The 739-nt window shown below is 52.6% G+C and overlaps 1 protein-coding gene across 2 annotated transcripts in view; it reads right to left on the bottom strand.

Moving 5' to 3' along the window:
• Mybpc2 (myosin binding protein C, fast type) overlaps window positions 1–739 on the bottom strand; it is a 28,889-nt gene that overhangs the window by 13,569 nt on the left and 14,581 nt on the right. For both annotated transcript variants that reach the window (XM_005366867.3, XM_026789165.1), the window contains exon 13: window positions 69–234. In XM_005366867.3, the coding sequence (XP_005366924.1) occupies window positions 69–234 (166 nt within the window). The remainder of the gene's footprint in view (window positions 1–68; window positions 235–739) is intronic.

The following is a 739-nucleotide window of genomic DNA, read 5'->3' as shown; positions in this document are numbered from 1 at the left end:
GCCCACATGGGAGATGGTGATCCTCCTGCTGGGCCACACCTCGCCCTGAGCCTCACCCTGAGCCTCACCTGCCCACATGGGAGATGGTGATCCTCTTGCTGGGCCGCACCTCCACCCCATTTTTGTACCACTTGCCCGTCACCTTCTCATCAGACACTTCGCACTTGAACACAGCCTGTTCTGCGGCCTTCACTGTCAGGTCTGCGATGTCCTGCAGGACCTCCAGTTGCTTCTCTGCATAGAAACAAAGAGGGTGGGAACTGGCAGCTCTGATCGGGTCACAAACACTAGAGAGCACCCCACTGCATGTGAATGCTGTTCTCTGATAGAGCTATGAGTGAGCCCCCAACTACTTGCTGGACATGGAGGATCCTGCTCTAGTGGGGATGGGGAACAAAGAGATTCCAGGATTAGGAGGCAAATGCTGCAGAGAATGCTGGGAGCCTCCCAGGAAGAGTGTAAGGTAGGCGGGGCCATGCTCAGGGGTGGAGCCCCTGCCTAGGATCCCCCGGTGAGAGATTAGGGTACAGTTCAGTGGTGGAGTTCCTGGCTAGTGTGGCCTGATAAGATGTAATTTATCTTCCCAATGTTTTACTCAAAAGGTGTTTACACACAGAATCCCTGGGTAAGGAGAGCAATTGTCTATGTGAATGTGTGAGTGTGTGTGAATGTGTTGTGAGTGTGTGAGTGTATATGTATGTGTGTGTATGTGTGAGTGTGTGAGTATGTGAGTGTGTGT

This window comes from Microtus ochrogaster, unplaced genomic scaffold (genome assembly GCF_000317375.1).
Source record: "Microtus ochrogaster isolate Prairie Vole_2 unplaced genomic scaffold, MicOch1.0 UNK14, whole genome shotgun sequence".
Classification (NCBI taxonomy): Eukaryota; Metazoa; Chordata; class Mammalia; order Rodentia; family Cricetidae; genus Microtus; species Microtus ochrogaster.
Note: the sequence above shows the minus strand (reverse complement) of the source record. Positions and strands in the feature narration are given on the sequence as shown.